This window comes from Delphinapterus leucas, chromosome 19 (genome assembly GCF_059928025.1).
Source record: "Delphinapterus leucas isolate spDelLeu-1000000601 "Yukka" chromosome 19, BTC_Dleu_Yukka2, whole genome shotgun sequence".
Lineage (NCBI taxonomy): Eukaryota > Metazoa > Chordata > Mammalia > Artiodactyla > Monodontidae > Delphinapterus > Delphinapterus leucas.
This window is the reverse complement of record NC_143147.1, coordinates 50,241,442-50,266,936: the sequence shown is the minus strand read 5'-3', so window position 1 is coordinate 50,266,936 and position 25,495 is coordinate 50,241,442. Positions and strand designations below refer to the sequence as shown.

The following is a 25,495-nucleotide window of genomic DNA, read 5'->3' as shown; positions in this document are numbered from 1 at the left end:
CCCTAGCCCCTGCTGGCACACCCAGGATGATGGCTAATGGCAGCCGGAGAATTCAATCAGTCACCCTAAATGTCAACACTGTTTTCAAGTAATTTCAGATCCTTCTCGCTCCACAGTGTCCCACATCGGTCAGGTGTTTATATATCCAAGGAGAAGCTACTATCTAGTAAACCAACGTAGTCTTGATTCAGTGGAAAGAGCCCTGGACTAGACCAGAACCTGCCTCAATACACATTTATTGAGCATCTAACAACGGGTCAAGCCCTTACTGGGCACGGGCGATACGAAGATGACCAATGCAGATGACTGAACCTTTGCTTTCGTGGCTCTCATATTGCATTGAAAATGACAAACAGTCCGATATCAGGTAAAGACCATAATAAAGTTATCAAAGAATCTTGGGGGTTCAGAGGAAGGATTAAGGGGGGGGGGGAAGTTCCAGGTGGGCATCACAAACAATTTGAGCTGGGTCCGGAAGGACAGATGAGTTTAAGCTGAAAAATGAAGGACAGTCGTTCCCGGTGGAGAGAACCGAGTGAGCCAAGGCGCGCTGGGACAGAGACCCTTGTCCGACGTTGCAAGAGCACACAACCTGGGGCAAGGAGATTAACATCTCCGGCCCTTGGCTCAGAAACCTGTGGCAGTTACCCTAGCCTCGCGCTTGGGAAAACTGGAAAGGTCCGTGCTGCTTTCGCCAAGGCTCCTGCCCGGCCGCTAAGGCAGGAAGCCCTGGGAGGCGCGCGGGAGGGCAGAAACTGCGAACCGCGCGCTCCGCGCCTGCATCCTCGGCTTACTGAAGTACACACTCCAGGTCCCAGGGAAAGAGTAAAGAAAAAGACCGGAAGGAAAGAAAGAAAAAAAACACCCTCGGAGGCGGGGACGTGCTCGGCCTGAGTCCGGCCGGAGTGACGCGCGGGCCTCGCGGCCACAGTGGTTCCGGGGCTAGCTGCCGGCGCGCTTCCCGCTGCCTTCCGGCCCCGCGCGGGGAAGCTGAGGCCGCGCTCCCACCTCCCCTAGGCGCAGCCTCGCACCTCCCGCCGCGTCACCCGTCGCTACTCCCGCTCCTCAACGGCTGCGGGGTTTGGGCCTACCCAGCGGTCGGGCCACCTCCGCCCTCTCCGCCGTGACGAATCGGCGCCCGGCTGGCAACTTACCCAAATTCGGGGAGTTTTGAGAAACGTATGGGGTCTGAAAAAATCCTTGATTGTACTAAGCACCACCGCGTCCCCACTAGAAGACTTATTTTTCTTAAGAGAGTCGGTTGGAGCCTTGAAAGGAATTAAGAAGAGTGTTGAAAGTGCGAGCGCGGAAGCTCCGGACGCGAGGGGCGGGGCGTGCGCGGGACAAAGGGAAGCGAGGCCGGAGCTGCGGGCGTTTTTTCTGCCCGCGGGTGAGTGTTTCCGACTGGGCTCGACTGGGTCGGGAGGGTGGCGAGGCGTGGGGTCCCGGCTTTGCCCGACCCCGAGTCCCCGGGGGTTGCTGGGGTTCAGGCTTGGCCGCGGCGCCAGAGCCGGGGGCCAGTTGCGGCCTCTCTGAGGCCTAGCGGAGCGAGGGTGCCATCTGGGGCTCCTCCGGGGCGGCCAGATGTGCCCCTTCCACTAACCCCGCGGAATTGGTCAGAGCACCTCTGCATACTCCTCTTTAGTAGAGTCGCTGGGAAAGTGCATCCTTCACACAAACCTAAAGGAAACGATCTCAGAGGAAGCCCTCGGGGCAAGCCAAGCCCGTGGTCCTCACCCCCGGAAAGGTGGTTTCCCCTCGGTTCAGGCAGCGACCTGAGGACTCGTGGTGTGGCTTAGAGGGAAGAGCGAAAGCTCGGAAACAGTTTGACCTGGGTTTGAAACCCAACTCTGGCACTTCCTGGCTATGTGTCTTTAGACGAGTTACTTACACTCGCCGAGACTCCCTTTTTTCTCTGTAAAATGGGAATAGCAGTACACATCTCGTTGGTAGTTGTGACTGTTAAACCAGATGGTGTAAGTAGTAAGCCTGTCCCGTGTAAGGTAGTCAACAGATACTTCAGGATTTTATGCCAGGCGCCGGGCATGCATCCGATGGTGGACAAATGCACAAGGTCACTCTTGGAATTTATAGTATAGCAGAGGAGATCAGTAATTTTAAAGTATTAACAATAAAGTGTGACGTATCAGGGAGCTCGTGGCAGTAATTGTCAGGGCTCCCCCCAGCAAGGCCTAGTGGATGTTGACAGCCTACCTGAACTTGAGCAGCAAGGAAATCTGCACCAGACTCTGTTTTCTTGCCTGTTCCTTAAGGAGAGAGGGAGAGACCCAGGTTGGGCCATTGAGAAAATAAATGATTTCGTTCTGCACCAGGCCTCTTATTCATAATGCTCCAGGAATTCCCTTAAAATGCAAAACAGAAGCAAAAAACATCATGTTTGTTTCGCATAATGTTGGATGAAAGTACTCCAGTAGTCATATAAGTTATTTGCCTTATTTCTAAAAATGAATGTTTGTCTCTTTGTACACACAATGTGTGATGTATATTGAGGTAAGGAACAAGCTCACCTGTGTATGGTCATGTGGTGAGCTAGTAATACTAGGACAAAAGTTAGTAAGAATTGAGCTAGAAAAAAAGAAGAGTTAGGTACAGGGACTACAATAATAAATTAAATGGTCCCTGTTTCTAAGCAGCACATAATATACCCACATTAACAGGTATAATACGATAGCATAGATCTGTGTAAATTGGATAGGAGTACAGATGAGGAAGGAATTAATTCCGCACAGGTAATTTGTCAAGAAAGCTCCATTGAGGAGATATATTTTGAAATGGGCTGAGAAGGGTAATAAGAGTTTTTCAGGTAGACTCTCAAAATTTATTCCCAGCAGTTATAAAGCTGTTTACCACTATAAGAGAATGTAAAGTTCATTGTCACACCAGTTACCTTTTGCACTGCCTCCGGGAATAAAATGGTGCTCCATTTTAGTAGAAGTTGTTATCCTAAAAGGAAGGCAGAGCTGCGGCTGATCAGGGAGCTGTCGGTATCTGGTAGGCCTTGTTGAGGTAGGCCCTGACAATACATCACATTCTACTGTCACTGTATTTTTATCAGTCTGATTAAATGTTTACATGGCATCAGCAAAACGTTTTCCACACAAGAGGTGGCTCAGTATCAAAAACAAAAAAACCTGCAAGTACATGACTAATTTTACTTTTTAATATCCCCAGTAATTTGTTATAGTCATTTAATTCTGATCAACCAAATGACCTAAAGAACTAGTAAAATATTAAAAAGGCTGGATTACTAGAAGACAATGTAATTTTACTAAGAAATACCAATTAAATTACCCTATCCTTTAGGAAAACATTCTCTTATGCTTGCTGAGTTTTGATTATTTTTCTTTATTTTTCTTTTTTTTATTTTAGTGTCTCAGATTCATTCTTAAGGAACTGAGAACTTAATCTTCCAAAATGTCAAGTAAGTTTCATTTTTTATATTTATCAATCTATATTAATAAGAGACTAATGCCCTAGCAAATGGGAATTCCAAAATACTCTCATTTTTTTTTTCTTCAAAACAGGACCATTGGTAGTTTTGTTGCATAGTATTATATCTCAGTTGTTTACAAGAAGTTATTTATTTTCTTTCAAACAGAAAGACCATCTTATGCCCCACCTCCCACCCCAGCTCCTGCAACAGTAAGTTTTAATTTTCTTGTTAATGTAATAGCCAAGTCTGGCCTTGATACAAAAACCCAGATGTCTTCCAGTGACAGTCACTCAGTCATCACAGCAACAGGATGAAAAATTCAGCTAAAAAAACAGCACTTCCTACTAAATAAAATAACTCTGCATCTTACCTTGAACCACCCCCAACATTTAAAGAAACATACTACTGAAATGCCAACCTCCTATGCTCAGTTCTTTTTTTAATTGGGAATAAGTGACAAGTTTAACATTTCTTTCTTGTTAATCTCTGAAAGTTAATATGAAATGAATGCTCGTTCTGGCATTTATTATTTTTAAGCCTGACCTTCAACTGGTTACATTTTTCTGTCCTTGTCTGTATATAATTTTCATGTTAAATCAAACAATAAAGCTTCCAGTTCTATAATAGCTTATTGTAAATCTTTATTTTCATGCTGTTCAAGTAAGGATTTCATTATCTATGGGTCAGATCCTGCCCTTTCACTTTACTCCATAAGTAATGTTTTATTGGACTGAGAATTGATATGTTTCAAAGTGCCTAAATGATAGTCGTGGACTAATTTTTTTCACCCAGCAAGCTCTGGCCCAGCTTGGTCAGCATGTAAAATAATTGTCCAGTCCACAAAACAGTTTTAACAGTAACCATTCAGGCCTTGCTGAAATGGATTTCTTGTTGTTTTTTTATTTAAAAACAAAAACAAAACACTTACCATTGACCATATCCTACAAAAGAAGTTCTTTAAAGCTGTTAGCCCTCCTTCCATACTCCCTACCCCTAAATTTCTGGCTAGTTTACTAATTAGGTCCTTGTGTAATTTTGTTTTCTCCACTAGATAAACTAGTTTTATTTACTAACTCTCAGATGTATGTTTTAGTTATGTTTATCAACAATTTATTTTTCCGTAGTAAGATGCTTTTAAAAAAGAGATACTGTATCACATCTTCTCGGCTCAATTTATATAACATACAGTTTCTAAAGTTACTTCTGGTCGATCTTAAAGTCCTGTGTTTGGTTTGTTTCTTTTCTTAAATCAAAGAACATTTCTTGTGACCATCTCCTTGGCACTCTGCTAATGGCTATACAGGTGGAGTTGAACAATTGAGATTCCTGACCTCAAAGAGCTAACCATGTACTTCATTTTTGGAAACGGTATAATTGTAATATTTCAGTTTCGATTTTTTTTTTAGTTCCCTTATTTTCTTACATTACTGCCTCATAATGTTGAATAGTGATGATCATTGCTTATGCAACTTTGAAGGTGTCATTTTGACGCAAATACTGCCTCTGACAGCATATAATATCTTGAAAACAGACTTGATTTTTTGAGATAATAAAAATAGCTCAGAAACTAACCCTATGACTTCTTAAATGTAGAAAGGGATATTTTTACCTTTCTTTAGTCATACTTCTGTACCATTATAATTTCACATTTACACATAAACTACAGAAGACTAGGGGTTAGGACATCCAACAGAATGGATATTAAATGAGTTATCCTCCTTTCTTTTTTTTCCATTTCTTCTGCCACCACCATCACCAGCTCCACCCACCACTACCACCCAAATGTACCACTCCAAGTAATATAAACTTCTTTTGTGCCTTTGATACTTCATCTGTGTTTTGCCTACTTATGTATGCTTGATCTGCGTCTTCTATAACTACATAGACTAGAAATTGATCAGTAGTTTTCTTCTAAAGAATATCAAATGTATTATCTGCTTGACTGTCTTTCTTTTGGACACTAAGGATATATGCAGTGGCATGTTTTAGAAAATTGTGTTTATAATAGCTACAGTTTAGTTGGGATGTGTTAAGTTTATTATACAATTCAGCATTGGTATTGTCAATTGCATGTTAAAATGAAATTACTGTCACTTGTTTTGATTGAGGTTCATTAGGTAAAATACCTTACTTTTGGTCTCTCTTTGCTACATCCTTTTTATGCATCATACCTTGATTCTCACGAACATTGGATGTCATTTTATTAATCACGAAGGGCACTGCTATATAAGAGCCCATTTGTGATCACATCAACACATAATTTACAAAAGCCAAGAATTCTGTTGCTCCAACGAGCAGTTGTGGTTTGAAAGAGCTAGGGCTGTCAGGAAACTAGATGAGAAAAGAAAGTTCAAGTCTGTCTACTAGAAAAGTAGTTCACATTAAAACTAAATGCAGAAATTGTTCATGATTGACCTGTGGAAGATGGATCAAAGAAGAGATGGAAGAGAAAGCCTATAAAAGAATGGGTTAAAAAGATCAGACAGTACCCCCAGAAATCCGTGCATTTCTTACAAGTCTTTGTTTTGAAATCATGTATGTGACATCCATTGAATCCCACATATGTTCTTTTCTATTGACAACTTCTGACTTCCTGATTTGAATCTCTTCTCATTTCTCACACTATATAAAATGATTTAAAGCTGTCTTTGAAAGTGATTCATTTCTTGTTTTTGTTTTTGGTAGATAATACATTGGCGGCATTCACATGACTGTCAGATAAATCATGTTTTGTTTTGCATGTAAAGTGTTCTCAGACTCCTAGCTTATCACATTTCAAGCTTTCCTATCTCGGACATATATCGCTAAGTTGTTATTTCATACTATTGACCATAAAGTAACCCTGAATGTTTGAGACACTTCAGTGCATTGCTTATCCCGAAAAACAAGCACACATATTCACACGAACACGAACACCACTGGCCCCTGCAAAGAGACAGAAAGAGAGGGGGAAAAAAAAAAAAACTGGTTTTCACTGAAAGAAAAAGAACAGTTACAACACATCATTGCTTGTTTAAAATCAGGTTGCTTTTGCATGCCATATGCAGATCATTTTTCATTTCTGTGTTTTCCTCGTTTGAGCTCATTTCTCATTCGTGTTTTTGTCTCATTTGTTTCCATCAGCAAATGCCCAGCACACCAGGGTTTGTGGGATACAATCCATACAGTCATCTCGCCTACAACAACTACAGGCTGGGAGGGAACCCGGGCACCAACAGCCGGGTCACGGTAGGAGAATCAACTATTACAGCATCCAGCAAACAACTGGAATTGACCAGAAATGCCTTCAGAGTTAGGTCCTTTGAATCATCAGCACAGCCATTTAAAAAAAAAAAAATTTAACCTGGCTTTTAGACTATTTAAAATATTCATTGTACAATCTTACACTGAAAAATGAAAAAATATAGTGAGATCTGGATATGTATATAGAAGAAAAGAATTTATTCTGTTTGGTGGTTGGTAGAGATAAAGCCTTGGGCACTTAATGCTAATACTATATGTAGACAAACCTAGAATTTCTTATGGTTAAGATGCCCTTTTTGAGATGAAGAGTATCTTTCATTTAAGGTAATTGGCATTAGGCTCAAGACCTTAGTTTCTTAATAAAGGCTGGGCTTACAGGCCTAGCTGCCCTACCAGTTTGAACTGCTGCACATAATTATTTGTCTTTTGGATTTAACAGTTGACCTAACTGAGATTCATTTCTCTCTAAAAAGATTTTAATGTCACTTCAACGAATTGCAGAACAAAAGTTGAATGAAATTAATTTGAATTATCAGACTGTAGATATCTACAGCTAGAAGTGTGTTTATAATCCATAGGATAAAGGATATAATTTCTGAAACTTAGGATGTTTCACTTAAATGATCAGCCTAAGATACCAAAATTGGATGATGTAATTCAGGCTTTCTGTTTTATTTTATTTATTTATTTGTATTTATTTATTTTTTTAAAGAAAGAATTGGAGAATTCTATTCAAGCCAAATTGAGGATTATAACCTGGGAAGAACATGTCAGAAAGCTCTGAGAATTGTTCCTCCCGTTGGAAGACGTTTTATTTTACAGTCATCTTAAAGTCCATTTAAGGAAGTTTAGGTACCAAAGAAACAACTGTAAAAATGTTTTACCAAAAATAAATAATAAATCCAAAAGCCAAATACCTACATACATTGGAATGTGGTATTGGTGAGAATTTATACAACCCAGAATGGCTGTAAACTTAATACCTGGTTTTTGTTTGCTGTATTCATAAGTAATTCGATTATTGTGACTTCAAAAAAGCCCTCTCACCCTGTAGTCAGGCTAGAGCAGAAAGCTTGTACCTATCAAACTGTTTGTCTATCTTGGTAAGCATATTGCTTAGCTTGATAGGTTTCGTTTGTCTAAATTTTTCATTGTTTCTGCATAATTTGTACCTCATAAGCATATCAAGTTTTATGTGCCATGCATATTTCATGGTATCTGAAAAGAATTCTGACAAAGTGTGTGTATGTATGCATTTCACAATGCATACAGTTTTTATGTGCATCGGTACTTGTTTTTCCCTGGCCTGAATGTGTTTCACAAGTGTAACGGGTCACAAAGTTATCAAATGGTAAAGAATATTTTAATTTAAACGAGTAGTAGAATTGATTTTGGACCATTCATGTTAATACAGAAAATTATTCATGGGCAGTAAACAAAAGAATGATTACATTTTAATAGCTCTATACAGTCAGCTCTTGATTATCTATGTTAATGGAAAAGAAATGGTGGTAACTGTAATATTAGAATCATTTGTATTTCAGTTTCTGTAAGCATTTTGTTCTTAACTTGGATGTATCTGCGGGATTCTTTGTTAACAAAGTGAGATCATTCAATGGAGACTTACTAGGAATAGGAAAGTGCAGTTGCAGTCTTGGGGCCTCAGCAAGTTATCTGTTTCTCCCCATTCTTTCTTTCAGGTGTTAGAACCCAGTATTTGGGGGTAGGCACTAGCTTCAGGGTAGATTAGTATAGGAGGGCTGTTGAGCATGGAAACATTGATCTTCTGGTTCTTTATGGTTGTTTTCTTTGTATTATTTGTTCTCTCAACACCAGAATGAAGTGTAATCAAAGTGCTCTGTAGACTTAACTTGAAGAGCCTAGAAAACGTGGAGGCTTTTAGCCTGTGCTAATCCCAGCCCCTTCAACTTCTAGTGACCTCTCAGGTCATTGAATCATTCTCTATGAAAATTAGTTATGCCTAAAGTTTTATACTACTATATATGTATAATTTAAGCTCTGTTAGGACTCAGTAGATCTGATTTTGACCTTTATAAAAGTGTTACTTTAAGATGACCTCACCTATGTGTTTTTTTGGGGGGTGGGGGGCTCCTCTTTGGTATTACTGCCTGCAAATCGCCTTAAGTCATCGATTTGAAGGAATGATTCGGTGACACCCTGTGAATAGCTTCTTGTAGCGTCCACAGAACATCGGGTTTTCCCGATGACTCCAGTACACTCGAATGGTTTTCAGACAATAAGCATTTTATATATAGCATGTTGAAACCTTTTGGTTTCAACATATGGTAGCTATGAGATGGAATTCACTTCTGGTCAGTTCTTCATCAGATGATGGTTAACATTCTCAAGTACAGGTGTGAAGACAGATCAAGACCAAATGTTAAAAGTAGCTCATTTCTGTGCTTTAATGGAAATTCCATCCCAGAAGAAAACCTTAGATAAGATCCTACCAGAGAAACAGCTGAAAAATGGGAAGAAACAACAAAAATCTCTGAGTAGCCAGAATTTCACAAAATCATGGGCTTTATTCATAGGAGGTTCCCAGGACCTTACTCTATTGTAAGCACAGTTTTAACAAGCATAATTAGTTGTTTTCTCCAAACTCATTGCCCGTTGGAAAGAGGGACAGTTGCTGCTAGAGGTACGTTTCCTGATAGCAGCAAGGAAAGAAACCACTAAAAAAGGAGACATTCCCTCCAAAAGCATAACCACCAGGCCATTTAATAAAGGGTCCAGCAGGTTTCATACCTCAAACTAGAAGATTATAGCAAAGCAGTGATTATAATTGTGTTCAGTGCAGACTGCTTCTTTTTTGTTTTTTAAAGAATAATGTTTGAGAAATTGTAGAAAGATATCTGTTTGAGATGGTTAATAAATTAGGGGTGTTTAGTGATATAAACCTTTAATATCCTGAAAACCAGCTAGAATTTAACTATGTTGTTATGGTTTTGGGTTTGGTTTTGTTTTCCTTGTATTTGCAAATTGGTCAGTGTAATGAAAATACCACCTCAACATGTTCCTTTGGGAGAAAAGAAGAGAAATAAGCAAATTCATTGTTATAAAATACAGTTCTTTGAAAAATATCGAAGAGCAAATATTACTGTAATTTGTTTTTAAAGTGTTTTAATTTCACATATTAAAGCATAAACATTTTAGAATTCTTTTTTAAAAAATTGGTAACAGAGGTCTACCAACTTCGATTATTGGCACAATTCCAACTTTATTTGTAACCCACTTCATGGAATTCTGAAGGTTTGTGTTGGATATAAATTGGAAGTGCTTTCTAATAACTTTATGAAGAATCAGACTTTTATGTGTTACTTGCTCTGAATTCATGACATAGGGTTAGCTTTGTAGAAATCCCCCCCCTCCCCCAGAGAACTCCTACAGCCCTGAGACAGATCTCCTAGTGGCTGTTCATACCACCACTGTTGACAGTTTCCATCCCCCATGGCTCACTTCACCCCGTTGCCCACTGCTGGCTAAAAACAGAGTCTATCTACATGAGCATCAGCATGAGGTGTGCTAAGAATACGTGGGAGGCGTGGAAAGAAGGGAAATACTGCTTCAGAGGAGAAATACGTTCTGATAAGTTCATGTGTGAAGAAGCAGAGAGGAAGCAGAGTTAATGGACAAGTATGGAGGGAGGGAGGGAGACGCTCCTCACAGGAAGAAGAAGCATTGTTGGAAAGTGGTGGAAGCAGGTACCAACACACTATTCCCGGAGCCCTAAGGTTGACTGGGGTCTCAGCCCAGAATGGAGGGGCTTCCCTCCGGTTTTACCACAACAGCAACTACAGGGCAAGGGAACAAAATGGCACCTTAGTTTTCTTGCAAGAATTTGCTGATTCCTGTCTTTTGGTCATTAGAGTGAAGCCAGCTCTTCTTCCCCCGAGCCTGGGAAGGAGGATCAGTATCAGGAGTCTCCCAGAAATTTGGGAGAAACAAATGTGATTCAGCCATGATTTGATTCTGGGTCCTTGATCAAATGCAGCCATGCGTGTAGAGATGAGAGTAGGTTCAGCAGCAGCGCTCGCTCGTTGGAGATGTGTGGGGTGCCCACTGGGAGCTCTCTGATATCTTGCCTAGATTTAGCTTTTAGAAAGAGCTGATCTCTCCTCTTTCTTTCCCTTTTTTCTGTCTCTCACCCACTTTCTTCTTTACCTTTTTAAAAACTATTTTTCAGTCTCCTCGCCTCCTTTTCTTCTGTTTTCCTTTCCCTTTCTTTCTGTGTCTTCCCCACAAAACCAGCATCTTTTAAAAATTAAATGGAGTTTCTTGATATAAGGTCTCAAAAGTAACTTAATCAGGCCCTGTTTCTGCCATTTCTCTCTTCCTGGTAAACTTGTTCACTCCTCCACTGTGATTAGGAATAAAAAAAGGCATGACTTCAGTTCACACTTCCTGATCTCCTTTATAAAACAAGACACTAGATATGGGCATAGAACCTTCAGAAAAGTAAAATCTCTAGTCACAATAAAGGAGCTAAGAAGGGTTTTTCCGTTTTCCATTTTTGAACCTAGGAAATAGGGTTTGCGGTGGTGGCGGTTGTTCGTGTGGAGGTGTGTTCCTGAAATGGTGCAGATAGTAAATAGTCCCCTGTAGGCAGTATGAGGTGTGGTAAGTGCTGAACGGGTTCAGCTTCCGGTGAGGTAATCAAGTGTTGACTGTATGTGTAATGGTAAATTAAGTCAAATAAAAGGGTGCCAGGTAATGTCCTAAACGTGGGACATCTGATATATAACCATATATTTTCGATGTATGAATTATTGTATAATATTTTATTTGTTCTTACAGCCAGGTTGTGAAAGCAGTGGCAATAAACTGCTAAGTAATGTATTAAAAAATTATGTGCCTAAAGTCATTTTCTTTATTTTCTTCTGATGTGAACATTTCTGAATTTGCAGTGATAGCTATTTTCAGTGGAGAAAATATAAGAATCTTGTATCCATGGACGAGTAGAAGAAAGGCGCATTAGCATTTTTTAAGGGACTCTCTTTTCAGTTTGCTGGTGAACTTCTTGCAGTTGAGTAATGAATGTATTTAACTCTTTCCTAGGCATCCTCTGGTATTACGATTCCAAAACCCCCAAAGCCACCAGATAAGCCGCTGATGCCCTACATGCGGTACAGCAGAAAGGTAGGTGCTCAGGGGCCAGAAGGGAGTGAGGGCTGCCGTCTTTGCTCTTGGCTTTATGTCAGGTTTCAGATTGGCTTAGCCAGCTTTTTTGTGCATAGTCAGAGGAAAAGATACAGAATTGCAGTTTTTAAAGAAATTAGTTCTGATTTCCAAATTCCAGAACTAAAATCCAACAAGAACATGATTAAAATAAACAGTTAAAATACTTAAAGCAAAGTTATGTAGCCAGTGTTACTTATGTAGTCTTTTGGAGAATATTTAATGACATAAAAAAAATGTTTAGTGAAAAAAGGAATGCAAGACTACATGTACTAGTATCTTATTTTTATAAAAATAATAGCAAATACATGCTGGTTTGAATTTTAAAAAGCCTAGAAGACAATGGTTATCTCTAAACAATAAGCTTATGGTAATTTTTATTTTCTTCATACTTCCTTGAATTTTTCCTCTTTTTTTTTTTTTTTGGTGATGAACCTCCACTACTCTTTTTGTTTTTGTTTTTTTTAACATCTTTATTGGAGTATAATTGCTTTACAGTGTTGTGTTAGTTTCTGCTGTATAACAAAGTGAATCAGCTATATGCATACATATATCCCCATATCCCCTCCCTCTTGCGTCTCCCTCTCCCCCCCATCCCACCCCTCTAGGTGGTCACAAAGCATCAAGCTGATCTCCCTGTGCTATGCGGCTGCTTCCCACTAGCTATCTGTTTTACATTTGGTAGTATACATATTCAGTGCTACTCTCTCACTTCATCCCAGCTTACCCTTACCCTTCCCCATTCCTCAAGTCCATTCTCTATGTGTGCATCTTTATTCCTCTCCTGCCCCTAGGTTCATGAGAACCTTTTTTTTTAAGATTCCATATATATGTGTTAGCATAAGGTATTTGTTTTTCTCCTTCTGACTTACATCACTCTGTATGACAGACTCTAGGTCCATCCACCTCACTACAAATAACTCAGTTCCGTTTCTTTTTATGGCTGAGTAATATTCCATTGTATATATGTGCCACATCTTCTTTATCCATTCATCTGTTGATGCACACTTAGGTTGCTTCCATGTCCTGGCTGTTGTAAATAGAGCTGCAGTGAACATTGTGGGACATGACTCTTTGAATTATGGTTTTCTCAGGGTATATGCCCAGTAGTGGGATTGCTGGGTCGTATGGTATGAACCTCCATTACTCTTAAAATAGCAAGTATAACTGATATCTTTATTAAAGACAAGAGCATTTATTGATTTTCACCACTATTTAGAAATTTTAAAATTTTTGGTCAGAATTATTATACATATATTTGACAATATGGTGTATTGTATTATGCAGAGTAACCACATTCCTTCTAAACTCTTGTGAATTTTTAGAAAGACATAAGACTATGTTTTTGAGTTAGCTCATCATAAGTGTCTGCAGTGATTGGAGATATCTGAGACCTGCCTTAAAGTAACCTGACAGAGGACTCGATAATCACTGCAGCAGGCTGAAGAGAACATGGGGATTTGACACTATTGCCTCTGCCTTTGTGGATGATTGAAGGTTTCTGTATTAAAAAGTATTTTTAAAGGTCTTTATTTTTAGGCATCAATACTGAAATCTCAACTGTTTGTCCTTTTCAAGGTCTGGGACCAAGTAAAGGCTTCCAACCCTGACCTAAAGTTGTGGGAGATTGGCAAGATTATTGGTGGCATGTGGCGAGATCTCACTGATGAAGAAAAACAAGAATATTTAAACGAATACGAAGCAGAAAAGGTAGAATGGGACTGTAGGGATGGGTACAATAGAAAATTCGTGAACACTTGCCTTATTATTTATAAAAGAAACATAAGATCTAATCAGACAACTGAGTCATTGTCTGCCTGGGTCAAGTCACTTAATTTCTCTAAGACTTCAGATCCCTTGTCTGTAAAAAGATCATTATCATGTCTTTTGATATTCAGATGAGGTAATATAAGTATTCATTGTAACCTACAAAATGTCAATTCTAAAACTGAAAACATTTGACTTTCAGATAGAGTACAATGAATCTATGAAGGCCTATCATAATTCCCCCGCGTACCTTGCTTACATAAATGCAAAAAGTCGTGCAGAAGCTGCTTTAGAGGAAGAAAGTCGACAGAGACAGTCTCGCATGGAGAAAGGAGAACCTTACATGAGCATTCAGCCTGCTGAAGATCCAGATGGTAAAAAAAAAAAAAAAAAAAGTGGGGCTTTGTTTATGCTTTCTCTGAGAGTTAAAATATGAGAAATCTCTTAAGTTTTATTTCCTATTCTAAATGGAAACAAAGCATAATTTAAGTGCCATTTCAATATTTGGAATAATTATTTTGATTAATATTTGTATGTGAACTTCCCAAAGATAAAGAAACACCCTTTTTAGTGTAGAAGATAGCAAAAACTACCTGTCGTTTATCAAAACCTTTGTACTCAGAATGCATGGAGGGTTTTTTAGTTACAATCAGAATTTTACCTCAACTGCTTTTAAAAAGTTAAATGCCTTCAAGTTATATTTACTTTCTTATTGGTTCCCTAAATTGGCTGAGTTAAAGGCTCTTAATGGAGAAAGTTAATGAGTGGGAAGAGGCATTATGAACTTTCTTTTCTAGTTAATTCAGAAATCCAGCTAGAATTTATAAATACAACTCATGATGACACTTAGGAGGGTGCGCACCTACAAACTTTATACACACACACGCCACCGCACACAGAGCAGAGCTTCCTAGTTGGCATTCCACGAAGAGTTTGCAGGTATGCTTTTGTACCTCTGGTTGGTTCTCTGTAGCCATGCAGGGTCTGAAGCTGCAAGGAGCCTCAGAGCTAGCCACCTCCAGCTGTGAGTATACTCATCCACATAGCAAGCATGCTATACAAATATTTTCTTCGTGTACTGCTGTGATGTGGTAAAGGTCGGAAGCTCTAGCTACAAGCAACAAAAGCATCTAGAAAATAATTTAAGATCCCATTTTAAAGAAGTAGTAGTAACAAAGAAAAGGCTTGTAAGACCTTAAAGAAGAGACCTTTAATAAAGGAAGCAATAATACCACCTAAAGACATGAATAAACTGATATACTTAAAAGGAGAGAAAAACAAAAATGAGTTTTTAAAAGAAAGGACTGGGGTATTGACAAATATTCTCATAAATACAAAATATAATAACTATAGAAAGCAGAATAGGGAATAGAAACAATATAGCATGTTAAGCAGAGTCATCAGTGCTCAAGACACAGTAGTGTAAGCAAACTTGAGTTGCTCAAATTGGATAATTAGTGCAAGAAAATATACAGAACTAAAACAAATAGAAGATCCAGTCTACAAATAATTGGAAGGATGGGGGTCAGTAATAATCGGAAACAAAGGCTAGCAACATAGAAGACGTAAGTAGAAATCAGTTGACGTTTTCACAGGTGGAAGGTAACAGCAGGAACACTGAGAAGGACTGAAAGAGCTTCACTTAGGAACAGTCTTCAAAGAGAGTCCTTTTCTCTGTTTCTCAGACTTCTGCCCATTATGTTTTTTAAGTTTAAAATAGGATATTAGAGCTGCTAATAAGAAAGGATGGTAATAGTTAAGATACCAGGATAAGAATGACTTTAGACCTTGGACCTTATCCCTCAGAACTGAGTAGAAAGAGGGAGACTTGGGAGGTGGAAATGTACATAAAACCAAGAGAAAGGCAGCACATCCACGAGTACAACAGCTGCTCACTTTAACAAAGAAGACCTACAAGGCCTACAAAACATACGTAGTTATCCACACAAGACAGTGAAGTCTTTTTTAACTGACATTTTAGAAAGAGAATATTCATGAGATAAAGTAAATACCTGTGAATTAGAAAACATAAACCTACCCCCCCCCAAGAAAGAAAAAAAATCAGACATCTGAAGGGCAAAGAAAGACAGGCCCAGATTTTTAAGACTTTATTTCCCCTACCAGTCCAGTGGTCAACACTGGGGACATATACATGAAAGAAGAAAAAGAAAGGTAACCTAGATGGATAACCTAGCACAAATGTATATAGTCTTAAGTGTAAATATGAAAAACTCTCCCTTAAGAAGTGAAAAGAGGACTTCCCTGGTGGCACAGTGGTTGAGAGTCTGCCTGCTAATGCAGGGGACACGGGTTCGAGCCCTGGTCTGGGAGGATCCCACATGCCACGGAGCGGCTGGGACCGCGAGCCACAGCTACTGAGCCTGCGCGTCTGGAGCCTGTGCTCCGCAACAAGAGAGGCCGCAATAGTGAGAGGCCCGTGCACCATGATGAAGAATGGCCCCTGCTTGCCACAACTAGAGAAAGCCCTCGCACAGAAACGAAGACTCGGCACAGCAAAAATAAATAAATAAATAAACTCCTACCCCCAACATCTTCTTTTAAAAAAAAAAGAAGTAAAAAGGTCACCGTTTTTTTTAATGGTATCTTTTATTCCAGTAATTTTAATTTCAGACGTGTATATCCTAAAGAAATTACTTGAAACAAAAAGCAATTTGCACAACAGTTCGTAGCGGTGGTGTTTCTGGTAATAAGAGTTTTAGGAACTACTTAAGCACCCAAATTAAGGGATGTGCTAAACTGACATAGCAGCACAATTTGAGCCTTTGTAGCAGTTTCCTAAACTGTGGTCCCCCACCTCTGGCGGCACACTAAGATGGTTAGGTGGTTCAGAGAGGAACTTTTGTTTTAATGTGTATTGCTTAAGAGGAAGCTCTTTTTTTTTTTTAAGTTGATTTAAATAAAAATATTAAGTAAATAATAGCACAGGTTGTTAGCAGATACGTCAAAAACTGGTAGTGATAGAGCAAAGGTAATAGCTATTAAGAATAAGCTTGTAAACCAGATCCATACTATATGCATATGCACTTGAGTGGATGAAAACAGCATATAATATACCTTCATACACTGACAACAGATGTAGATGTGTGTAAATTGATAAAAATTAAAAGTGAAATTTAGAATTAAACGTTTTTAAGGCTTTAGTGGTATTTTAATCTTATATATATGCCCATCTGGGAAACTGAATATTGCCAGAGATAATGTTTTCTCTGCAGTGGGCATTTTCCTTACTTTAAAGTGCTACAGTGACAAAGACACCACCCAGTTCCTGTGTATCATCAGTTGTAAAAGCCTTAAATTACTACCCCAAAAGTGAGACATTTGGCAAAATCTGTTTTGCTGTCAGTGCAGCCTTCATGTTGATTTCCAGGCCAGAGACACATGGTTGTATTTCATTTGCGTTTCAGCCACATCTTCCCAGATGCACATCATAACTTAAAGATTTATTTTAGATTTTGTTAGACCTGTGAGGGCCGTGGCTCCTTGGCGACTAAGTGTTAACGCTGTTGCACTCTCCTGATGATGGTAGTTGGTGACCTAATTTCCAGATCCTTTTGTTTATTCCAGATTATGATGATGGCTTTTCAATGAAGCATACAGCTACCGCCCGTTTCCAGAGAAATCACCGCCTCATCAGTGAAATCCTTAGTGAGAGTGTGGTGCCAGACGTTCGGTCTGTTGTCACAACAGCTAGAATGCAGGTCCTCAAACGACAGGTCCAGTCCTTAATGGTTCATCAGGTAGAGTCACAAAACATTTTATTATGCCCCAGGTGCCAGGTGACCTGATCCTATACCATGCATCAGTGTGCCTGTTAAATATTTGTGTTCAGTCTGACCTGTTCCTGATTCAGGGAAGAGGCTGGAGGGAGTAGACCTTTCCCAGAGATTTAATAAGTTTGTCATTAAAACTGTAACGTAGAGCCTTTTGACAGAAAGCATATCCGTTAAGAATTTTGAGACATCCTGTCAGCTCTTACTGATGTACTAAATATTTTTTTTCCAAAAAACCGCTGAGGCCTGAAGCAGCATTCTCCAGCACGTACTTATTAAGCAGTCATTCCCTCTGTGCCGCATTTCACATTTTAAAAATCTTAGCTAGATACATTATGTAATAAATAAACTAAAAATTCAAAACATTTATTACACTATGAGAATGTGTGGACCATTAAAAAAAATGAGACATTTTCTGTGTTTGACATTTGCTTTAGAGAAAATAATTCAGTAGTAACAAAACCTGATCTTATGTTTTACAGCGAAAACTAGAAGCTGAACTTCTTCAAATAGAGGAGCGACACCAAGAAAAGAAGAGGAAATTCCTGGAAAGCACAGATTCATTTAACAATGAACTTAAAAGGGTATAAATTTAATGTGTTAACTATACTTTTTTCACTGTGTCTGTTACTTTTTTTTTTCCTCTTTCTTTTTTCCAAAATAGTGTTTTCATGGAACGTTGTTCACTTTGAAACAGGGTTAACTTTGCTATAACTGGCAAGGTCTTTGCTTTATGAAATAATTTCCATTTTCTGGTAGAGTTGCAATAGGTTTGAAATATCATATAGTACACACATACGTACTAGGCCTTAGACCCTAGAACCCTCTGAGGTTTTAATTTAAACTCTCATGCAGTTGTGAATTATTTTCATTTCGTTGCAGTTTATTCATCAGATGTCTCCATTAGCTGTAGTTTACAGTTTGCACTTTGTATGAAAACAAGTAAATCTAGTGTTTGGCCGCCTGAAATATAAAATGGAAGCTTTGAGTATAATCCAGAACTTTCAGCATTGTCTCACCAGCTGTTCTGTAATACTTGATGTTATGTGGCGTGCTAGGGCAACTTTCCTGTAGACACAAGACCTTCAGAGGGGACGTGGAACCATGTTTTTTTCTGCCATATATATGTATATAGTTCTTAGCCAAGAAAACCCACTTTTAAAACAATTTCTGTGGTTCAGAGATTGTAAGAAAAGAACATTACTAAGAGAGTTTTTTGGGTTCTGTTTTCTGACTGCTAGTTGTGTGGTTTGAAAGTAGAAGTGGATATGGAAAAAATTGCTGCTGAAATTGCACAGGCCGAGGAACAGGCTCGCAAAAGGCAGGAGGAAAGGGAGAAAGAGGCAGCAGAGCAAGCTGAGCGCAGCCAGAGCAGTATTGTTCCTGAGGAGGAGCCAGCAGCTAATAAGACCGAAGAAAAGAAGGAAGACGAGAGCATTCCGATGGAGACAGGTAACCTTTCAGTTGATACTGAAGTAAATGTCGAGGGTTTTTACAGCTGTCTTTAGTTCTGCTTTTCCTTTCTCAGTGCTTTTCAGAAGTCACTCTGTTGACCTTGCCTCTTGAATTATTCTCCATATACTACCCATTTCTTTCAAAATCTTAATCTCTTATAGTAGAGTCCACTAAAAATGTTGGTATTGGTACAAAACAGCAGTGGTGTGTTGTCTTTAGTCTTGCTGTGTGAGGTCTTGGTTGTTTGCCCAGATTGAGTCATGTCATTTCCTGGGAATATAAAGTATAATGGTTTAATGGTTAAGGATACTGGCCCGGGAGTCAGACAGATCTGGGTCTAATACTGCTTCACCGTTTGCTAGCGCTGTGACTTTGGGTAAGTTATTTAATTTCAGTTTCCTCATTTGCAAGTATTCTAGCACCTGCCTCTGAGAGTGAGTTCCCAAGGATAAATGTACATAAAATCATCATTGCTGCACTTGACATGATACTGGCACTCAGTATTTTAACGTTTATTGCTAAAATTGTTTAAACAAGATGTGGTCATTGCTCTTAAGATCAGTGTCGTCTCTGGTGTCCTAGAACGGAGTTAGGCAAATAAAACCTGCAGGCCAAATCCTGCCTGCCACCTGCTTTTGTAAATAAAGTTTTGTTGGAACCGTTTATTTACGTATTGTCTGTGGCTGCTTTGGGGCTACAACAGTATAGTTGAGTAGTTGCAACTGAGGCTGCCTGACCCACAAAACCTGAAATATTTACTATCTAGCCTTTATAGAAAGCATTTGTTGACCCCATCCTGGAACAATTCATACTTCTGTTCTACTGATTTTCCTGATTAAAAGCATTCCTCAAGGCAAACAGTAACACAGCTTACACGAAGTACTGATTAAATCGATTATTGCTTAAAATTTTGAGATCACTCTACTTTCTGGCACTGTTTTGACCCTGCGCAGTGCACTGTGTAATAAACAGAACTGAGCTGAAAGTATGGGAAACACAATCAAAGGCTCCCTGGACCATCATTACAAGAAGTGAGAGGGACCATAGTCATACTTGGTGCTCAACCGACAACTTCTGATTTGACATCTGGAAAACATTAAGTAGAATATAGTATCTTTACCAGATATTTCTACAGAATGATTCAGCAGATTAACATTTCAGATAGTCAGATTTTAAGTTTTATTATCTGAACCTTTCTCTGTTTTGTGTGAACATGTTTTTTACCTTAACAGATTTGGAGCGTGAACACATTTTGTGGTTAAAACAAGAGCTTGAGAATTAGAGCATGGTTCTTTGGCTCATTTTGCAGCTAGAATACTCAGACTTGCCTCTGTTTTGTCCTCTATAAATAGAGCATGCCTAGGTCTTTACTCAGATTCCATCCTTCTAGCTGGAGAAAAAGAACTGACGAAGATTGTTCTGAAGACTATTAGCGCAATAACAGAAAACAGCCCAGCGTGACTCGTAACAAAGTACTTTAAATATCAGCCTTATACCATTTCCATACCTGCTTTCTCACTCATTAAATCCAAGCGCTTCACAACAGCACTGTCCAGTAGAAATGAAATATAAGTCACTGTGTAATTATAAATTTTCTACTACTGACATTTTTTTAATGAAATCTTTTTTTTTTTTTTTTTTTTTTTTTTTGCGGTACGCGGGCCTCTCACTGTCGTGGCCTCTCCCGTTGCGGAGCACAGGCTCCGGACGCGCAGGCTCAGCAGCCATGGCTCACGGGCCCAGCCGCTCCGCGGCATGTGGGATCTTCCCGGACCGGGGCACGAACCCGTGTCCCCTGCATCGGCAGGCGGACTCTCAACCACTGCGCCACCAGGGAAGCCCAATGAAATCTTTTAAGTGAAATTAATTTTAATAAGTCTTCAAAATCCGGTGTGTATTTTTAGACTTAGAGCACATCAAAATTTGGAAGCTAAATTTTCAGCAGAAATACTTGATCTGTAATTAGATTTCAAAATTTACAGTTAAAAAGTAGATTGTTTCCAAATCCCAAATTGTTCTAAACATGCTAAAAGTTCTTTCCTCGGTCACACTTGCTCATATCAAGTGCTTAGTAGCCATATGTGGTGAGTGGCTGCCTTATCGTCGGATGCTGCAGCTCTGGACTGTCAGCGTAATTAGAAGAGGGAATTTCTGTATTGGAACTAACAGTGACAAATGTGTGATTACAGAGGAGACACACCTTGAAGAAACGACGGAAAGCCAACAGAACGGTGAAGAAGGCACGTCTACTCCTGAGGACAAGGAGAGCGGGCAGGAGGGGGTGGACAGTCTGGCAGAGGAAGGGACCAGTGATAGTAACACTGGCTCAGAGAGCAACAGTGCAACTGTGGAGGAAGCACCGACAGATCCCGTACCAGAAGACGGGAAAAAAGAATAAATGTTGCCTTGTTTTATGTGTTCTAAATACTTTTTTAAATGAAAAAATGTTTTTCGAGTTTTAATGGTGTTATGTGGTCTGTGTATTAATTTTTTTCTTGTCCATATCATACCACCAAAGGCTTTTGGACCATTTAGCATCATGAGCTGAATGGCACAGTCACCTTTCTTAAGCGGGAAGATGGTTCTTTTCTTTGGATCTTGTTTCTAGCCCTCAACTGTTGAAAGCCTCAGAATTTAAATTAATTGAGAAAATGCCCACCTCTTTTAGAGAATTATCCTTCAATGCTGCAGAATCTACTCTTACAAATGCCTTCCTACAGCTCACTTGGGTGCTTACCAAAGCCATAGCTTTAAACCTTCCCAGTGCCCATCAACAGCTTCCTGAAGGGCCCCTTTCCTGTTTACTTCCACAGAGAGTAGCTTCTTGAAAACATAGTTGTGTGAGTTCACTTACCCTTTTTTTATTTTGAATCAATGTCAGATACCAAGAGTTGTGTTAAGGTGTTTTGTGTACCTACAGCCAACACTTGGATTGTATTGATCCAGAAATAGTCTTCATAGTTATTGGCTTATGAAATAGTCATTAAAGTGAACATGACACATATACATTTATCTATACTGCCTTTTGTTATAATTAATATTGGATATGTTCTGGTGAATTCATCCCTGTCGTACAGTGGGGGAAAATTACTCTTTTACCAAGTTTTCCAAAGACAGAATAGATCACAAAGCTGAAGGAATTGAATATTCTTGCAATGGAGGAAGTAACTTCAAAATGATTAGCCCATTCTAGAAGAAAAACAGCTGGGAATTAAGTTCATCCACTGGAAATTGTTTTACAATAATCAAAACATTTAAAACCTCAAGGCTCAGGATCCCATAGATCAGAGCCTACCTACCTTTTTGATAAACTCTTAGTAAAGTCTTAGAGACCAGAAGCAAGATAGTTTGTGACACATATGCATTCCAAAAACTAGAATAGATTTTTACTGAATAGTGGTATAACTGGTGGTATATGTTTCTTAAAGGTCCAAATGTAATAAAAAAAATGGAAAAAAGAGTCTCAGTGTTTTTAATGCACTAAATATGTTTATGCAACACAAGCTTGTAACTTCATTATTATAATGTAGTGACAGTAGGGAGTGGCCTCTCACAGCTGTTATGAATTTGCCTCTTGAGATAAGGCCCCGTCTCACCCAACTATGTGAATTGCTGTAAGTAGTAAGTTCATATGTACAAGACACTTGTGAAAATTAGTTTCCTCATATTATAGTCATGTCACATACGGTCTTTGACTCCAAAAGTAAAGTGATAAGTTTCTACATACACATATGAGAAACTTTTTTTACATTGAAAAAAAATATATGGCCAAGTGAATAAAGGTGAGCCCTGTGCTTACATGTAGATAACTTCTCGATATGGACAAAACTTAATTTATAGCGAATTCACTGCTACTGAGCTCACGGCACGCAGTGACTGTGACTCCACTCCGTTGGGCCTCCTGAGAGAGGAGGAAAGGAGACAAAATTGGGTGGAAACACCCATTGGTACCTGTTTTTCTTAAAAACACATGGAATGTTTCTTTCTGAATGAAAAACTAATTTATCAGTTCTGGGTGTAGGGCGTCATAGGGCTAAGAACTTCAGCCAGCTCATCCCCAACAAACTGGATATCCTTTTTGGTACCTTGTCAAAACTGGGTAGAGCAGTTGTTAATATGGGTGGAAAACAGTACCAGATCAAGATGTCACGTTATTACCCTGGTACTGAAGTCTCTTAAGAGGATGGAAGTGGTTCTTTTGCTGAGCTGGAGATGGCACAGGGAAAACAAGTATATCTAGACCAAGCCTGCCCATACGATGCTACATCAACGGATCGAAACTTAAGATGGGATTTGGCAGCTTTTAACTCAGGGCGGGAAAATTGAATTAAAATACCTTCTTGTCAGAGTGATAACATAGAAACCACCAATGTTTGAGTTGTTCCCTAGTGTCTTTGAGAATGTGGCATATAGTCAAGGTCTTTGTTTTCCATATCCCCTGTAGGCACTGGGCATGTCACTTAAACTCTCTGAGCCTGTTTCAACCGTAAAATAGATTGAACTACGTTCAGTCCCGTTACTTCACATAGCCATGATTTTTAATGCATTTGTTTTGAGTATGAATGCGTAAAGTTTGAGGGCTTTCATTTTTATTAATTTTTAACAACAAATGGAAGAGAGGGGAATCCCTGACAGTCCCCCAGTTTTCTTACAGAATTTTCAAGTGTCACATCTTTCCCCATTTGTCAACAAGCATGTCTTTTATGTGGCTCTCCTGCAGTACATGAAAATTTTGTATTTGTAAAGCAGAGCTTTCAGGAAAAGTTAGAGCAAGCTCATTCTAACATGAGAGTATGAACGTCCTATGGAAAAGATATAATGCTCGATTCACTATATTTGAAAGAGAATCCGGAGTTTAAATCCCTCCAAATTTTTAGTTTTGATGCTTCCCACTTGAAACGAGTTTGGGGTTTTAAACAATTGGTGCTGACAGTGTGAAACTCCTGTTGCCTGCAGTTAAATTGAAGCTGTGTTTTCTCACGTGAACAGGCAATGAAGCTGGGATTATACTGCGTTAAATCCTCACTTCAGAAATCACTGCCCTCCAACCCCCAAGCACTACCACACACGGTCTCCCCGCCTGGTTTCAACAAGGGCAGGAGTTTATCTGGCTGTTTTTCACTGCTAGGCAAACCTTGCTGGAAGAGCAACAACTGCCTTCTTAATGATTTGCACATTAGAGGGCTTAGCGTCTTTACAAATGAAACATCCACTGGGCAATATCGAGCTGAAAGGAACGCGGAGCCTTTTTAGAAGAAATCATACTGCATTATCATCTGGCTTGTGGTGATAATGTTTCTTTGATCAATATGGTAGGGGAAATTCTAGGTTTAGTCGAAAATGTCTACAAGTCTTAGTAATCATAGAACTGTTTCTACACATCTTAGTAGTAGGTTAGCTCTATGAAATTGCCTATGTAAGTTTTTTATCTACAAGATGACAATTTCACCTGGTTCAACCTAATAATTCTGCATTTTATTATAGTCCAAGTTATAAGCTCTTAGTAGCAGTTTTCTGAGTGTGAAATGATGGAACTTTGGACTTTGCAGATTGGTCGATACACTTCTCTAAAAATTACTGATTATTGTTAAACAAAACCCTGATTAACATGCAAATCTTAAACTATCAAATATTTAACAGCCTGATTTTTAAAATATATCCCAGTAAACAGTTAAGATAGCTGGCTCATGTTCACATGTTTTCCCATTTAGCACCAAAAATATATAATTGTTTTGCATGTATTCAAGAGTGTTATATGGGGGGGTGGGAGGGAAGTTCCCAAAAGATTTGATTGCTTTTTTTTTTTTTTTGCGGTACGCGGGCCTCTCACTGTTGTGGCCTCTCCCGTTGCGGAGCATAGGCTCCGGACGCGCAGGCTCAGCGGCCATGGCTCACAGGCCCAGCCGCTCCGCGGCATGTGGGATCCTCCCGGACTGGGGCACGAACCCGTGTCCCCTGCATCGGCAGGCGGACCCTCAACCACTGCGCCACCAGGGAAGCCCTGATTGCTTTTTACATAGAACTGAGACCGTAACTGCAGATAATGACCCCCTATAATGAGCCATTTGAAAGGCAGGAAAGGCCACCTCAGAGTCCTTGACATTCAGAAGTGGCAAGGACCTTGGGTCAGCCACCTCATGTACCCATCAGCCCTTGGATAAGAGCATTTCCTTCCCCATATTCCCTAGGGTTGTCACCTAAAATTAACACCTCTAGTCTTGGGGAGCCCATCCTCTCTTAAGACAGCTCACTCCTAGAATTAACGAAAAGTATTTCCTCTCATTCAGCTAAAATCTGTCTTTCCGTGATCTCACCCTTCTGGTTCTGCTTCTACACCTTGAAGTCAAATAGAATAAATATAATCCTCTTCCAAATGAAAGACCTCTGAATATTTCTCTTTTTTTCTCCCTAAATAACTGAATAAGCATATGATCCTATGGATTTCTTAAGATAGTTGAGTCTAGATGACTTATGACATTTTTTCCCTGAGTCTTTTCAAATGATTAGCAACACTTCTGTGGACAGCTGTGTTTGAGAGGTAGCAATGGTTTCAATGAATACTGAAGCAAAGAGAAAATAAATCTGC

General features: G+C 39.4%; 1 protein-coding gene and 1 long non-coding RNA gene across 4 annotated transcripts in view; one reads left to right on the top strand and one right to left on the bottom strand.

Moving 5' to 3' along the window:
* LOC149746757 (uncharacterized) overlaps window positions 1-2,055 on the bottom strand; it is a 50,666-nt gene extending 48,611 nt beyond the window's left edge. Inside the window, exon 1 of the long non-coding RNA XR_016389004.1 lies at window positions 1,155-2,055. This is a non-coding gene — a long non-coding RNA (uncharacterized LOC149746757). The remainder of the gene's footprint in view (window positions 1-1,154) is intronic.
* SMARCE1 (SWI/SNF related BAF chromatin remodeling complex subunit E1) lies at window positions 915-23,005 on the top strand. 3 transcript variants are annotated; one of them, XM_022558248.3, is made up of 11 exons: window positions 918-1,390; window positions 3,391-3,442; window positions 3,620-3,663; window positions 6,578-6,682; window positions 11,777-11,857; window positions 13,475-13,606; window positions 13,866-14,037; window positions 17,249-17,421; window positions 17,937-18,038; window positions 18,753-18,906; window positions 21,099-21,371. In XM_022558248.3, exons 2-11 carry the CDS (start codon window positions 3,436-3,438, stop codon window positions 21,305-21,307), a joined length of 1,179 nt encoding a protein of 392 aa, XP_022413956.1. In that variant the 5' UTR covers window positions 918-1,390; window positions 3,391-3,435; the 3' UTR covers window positions 21,308-21,371. The 3 variants fall into 3 exon arrangements, with proteins under 3 accessions (XP_089757369.1, XP_022413956.1, XP_022413955.1); XM_022558247.3 differs by having other exon boundaries at window positions 920-1,390; window positions 18,696-18,906; XM_089901243.1 differs by lacking the exon at window positions 18,753-18,906 and having other exon boundaries at window positions 915-1,390; window positions 21,099-23,005.
* Window positions 23,006-25,495: the final 2,490 nt, after the last annotated feature.

What these genes read in the sequence shown, in the direction of transcription:
- SMARCE1 (XM_022558247.3), top strand. An exon ending in GCACCAACAGCCGGGTCACG is followed by an intron (nt 6,683 to 11,776) that starts GTAGGAGAATCA and finishes ACTCTTTCCTAG; the next exon opens with GCATCCTCTGGTATTACGAT. An exon ending in GAGCATTCCGATGGAGACAG is followed by an intron (nt 18,907 to 21,098) that starts GTAACCTTTCAG and finishes GTGTGATTACAG; the next exon opens with AGGAGACACACCTTGAAGAA.